The 2300-nt window shown below is 34.2% G+C and overlaps 1 protein-coding gene across 1 annotated transcript; it reads left to right on the top strand.

The window, feature by feature from the left end:
- Positions 1-6: 6 nt before the first annotated feature.
- LOC107683234 (tenascin-R-like) lies at positions 7-1555 on the top strand (the record flags this gene model as incomplete). The annotated part of the gene is made up of 3 exons (XM_016479301.1): positions 7-82; positions 970-1059; positions 1292-1555. Coding segments are annotated over exons 2-3 (280 nt in total), but the record flags the coding sequence as incomplete, so codon positions are not given.
- Positions 1556-2300: the final 745 nt, after the last annotated feature.

The following is a 2300-nucleotide window of genomic DNA, read 5'->3' as shown; positions in this document are numbered from 1 at the left end:
TACAGCACACTGGCTGGTGATCAGTATGACAAAGTCATTGTCCCACTCAACGATGGCGCCACCACCAAAACTACTCTCACTGGTAAACTCAAACCCAACTTCTCCTTTATTTCATAGTACTGAAATATTTTAGACAATTTCTATACAATATACAATATCTGACATAACCAAATTTCAGATATTATGATATATAAGATATAGAACCAATACTTGGTAAAAAAAAATAGTTTTATTCATAATAAAATTGTTTCTTTTAAATTCCATTTAAAATTCTTAACATTTTCAATAAAATTCAAATTGAAAATTTAAAATGTTTTAAAATTGTTTTATGTAAACACTGTTGCTTCAAAATTGAAAGATTAAAACGCTTTAAAATGTTTCTATTTATAATAAAACAGCATACCATCACACATTCACATTAATCCTAACATTTTAAATATATAAATATATAATGTATTTATATTGCTTTGTCAACTATAATGGTTTGAGGTCTTCATTTATTTTTATTGCTTTGTCACTACGAGTTGAGGTCTATGTTAAGTACATTATAAAGGCATTTATTTTCTCCAACATTTGTGATTTGTATGCGTAATCTTTTTGGTATTCTTAGGTATTCACACATAAAGTTTGTATATGCACTTTTGACTTTATGGCCAACTTTAAGACCCTGAATCCTCAGTCTAGGTTCACTGTCTACAACTACTCTTTCAAATTTGCAGGCATACAGACTTTTTTTCATTATTTAACAGCTTTTACGCAAGTAAGCAACATTACTGATTGTATTGAAGTCTCAGTGTCTCATTGTTTTTCATCTCATTATGAACTAATTGTGAGGGCCCACACATCTATATTTACCAAAAATGCATACTTATTTAGTGACAGCAAAATGTATTGCTTATGTGCATAACGTATTGCTCAATTTTAAAGTCACTGTCTATCTTTTACTAATTTTCTGTCTCTCCTTTTTAGATTTACTGCCTGGCACAGAGTATGGCATAGGAATTTCCGCAGTTCTAGGTGCCAACCAAAGCACCCCAGCTACGATGAATGCCAGAACGGGTAAGGGATAAGATTATAGGCCTGCCATTGCCAGATCACAGTGAAATAAATTTATTTTCAATTGCATGGAGTTTGTATTCCTGCTGCCGACTTGTGCAAATCTGTTTTTGCCAGCAGAACTGATATATGATGTTTGCAATGGAATAAAAACATGCTGAAGGTTTACTGAACCATACACCTTATTATTCCCATTACAAACCTTGAAACAGCCGCAGTTTACTCTGATCTTTAGGTCTGGATGTCCCCTTGGATTTGGCTGTCACAGCCTCCACAGATAACACCATCACCCTGTCGTGGGGCACAGTGCAGGGGTCTATTGATCACTATAGGGTGACCTACACTTCCTCCACTGGAGCCACAACTGAGCTGACGGTGCCCAAGGATGTCACCACCACCACACTGACAGGTCTAGAGCCAGGCACTGAGTACACCATTACAGTTGCAGCACAGAGAGGCAGGCAGAAGAGCACTGCAGCCACTATTGATGCCTTTACAGGTAATTTGATCTTTTGGGAAATCAAGTACAGGAATCACTGTTGAGTATCCAAAGCATTGCCTCATCTCCGCCTCGTGACATGTCATGTCAGTTTTGGCCAGAAATATTATTCATCTCTCCAATAACTGCATGAGGATTCAGAATGGTGTGGATGTAATGGTTCCTGTAGCTTTTTTTCCAGCAGGGTCATTTGTAGCCACTTTTAATCATTTTTCATCAAAATCCAGCCGTCCATCTGTCATTTACTTCAGGGGTTCCCAACATTTTTTTTTTCATCACAGTGAATGTATTTAATCATTTTGCATATCTTCCTTATGCATTTTTACAACATTTTGTCTTTATAACTCACATTTATATCTCTATTATAGCATTATCCACTTTACTGCATTAATTTTCCATGCTTTCTACCTAGTGATAAGATCATATAACTGATTGATAGTCCTAAAAAATGTATGGAATTAAAATGATCAAATAGAACATGTTTATAAGGATGCCAATCAATTGCATATAATGACATAATAAATTGCAGATAATATAACAATGCTTCCTAAAAAAAATAAAGATAAATCAGAAGACATTATTGTGGCAGATGAGTAAATTATTGTACAGACAAAACTTTTTTTTTTCGTATCATTGAACATAAGTCACAATCTGCAACCATAATCCATTTTGTAGCTAATTTTTGCCAACACATCTGAGGTAAAATTTTAGTGCTGTGTATATATATATATATATATATATATAT

Source organism: Sinocyclocheilus anshuiensis, unplaced genomic scaffold (assembly GCF_001515605.1).
Source record: "Sinocyclocheilus anshuiensis isolate Anshui unplaced genomic scaffold, SAMN03320099.WGS_v1.1 C33064141, whole genome shotgun sequence".
Taxonomy (NCBI): Eukaryota; Metazoa; Chordata; class Actinopteri; order Cypriniformes; family Cyprinidae; genus Sinocyclocheilus; species Sinocyclocheilus anshuiensis.
The sequence above is the reverse complement of the archived record's forward strand: the minus strand, read 5'-3'. Positions and strand labels throughout refer to the sequence as shown.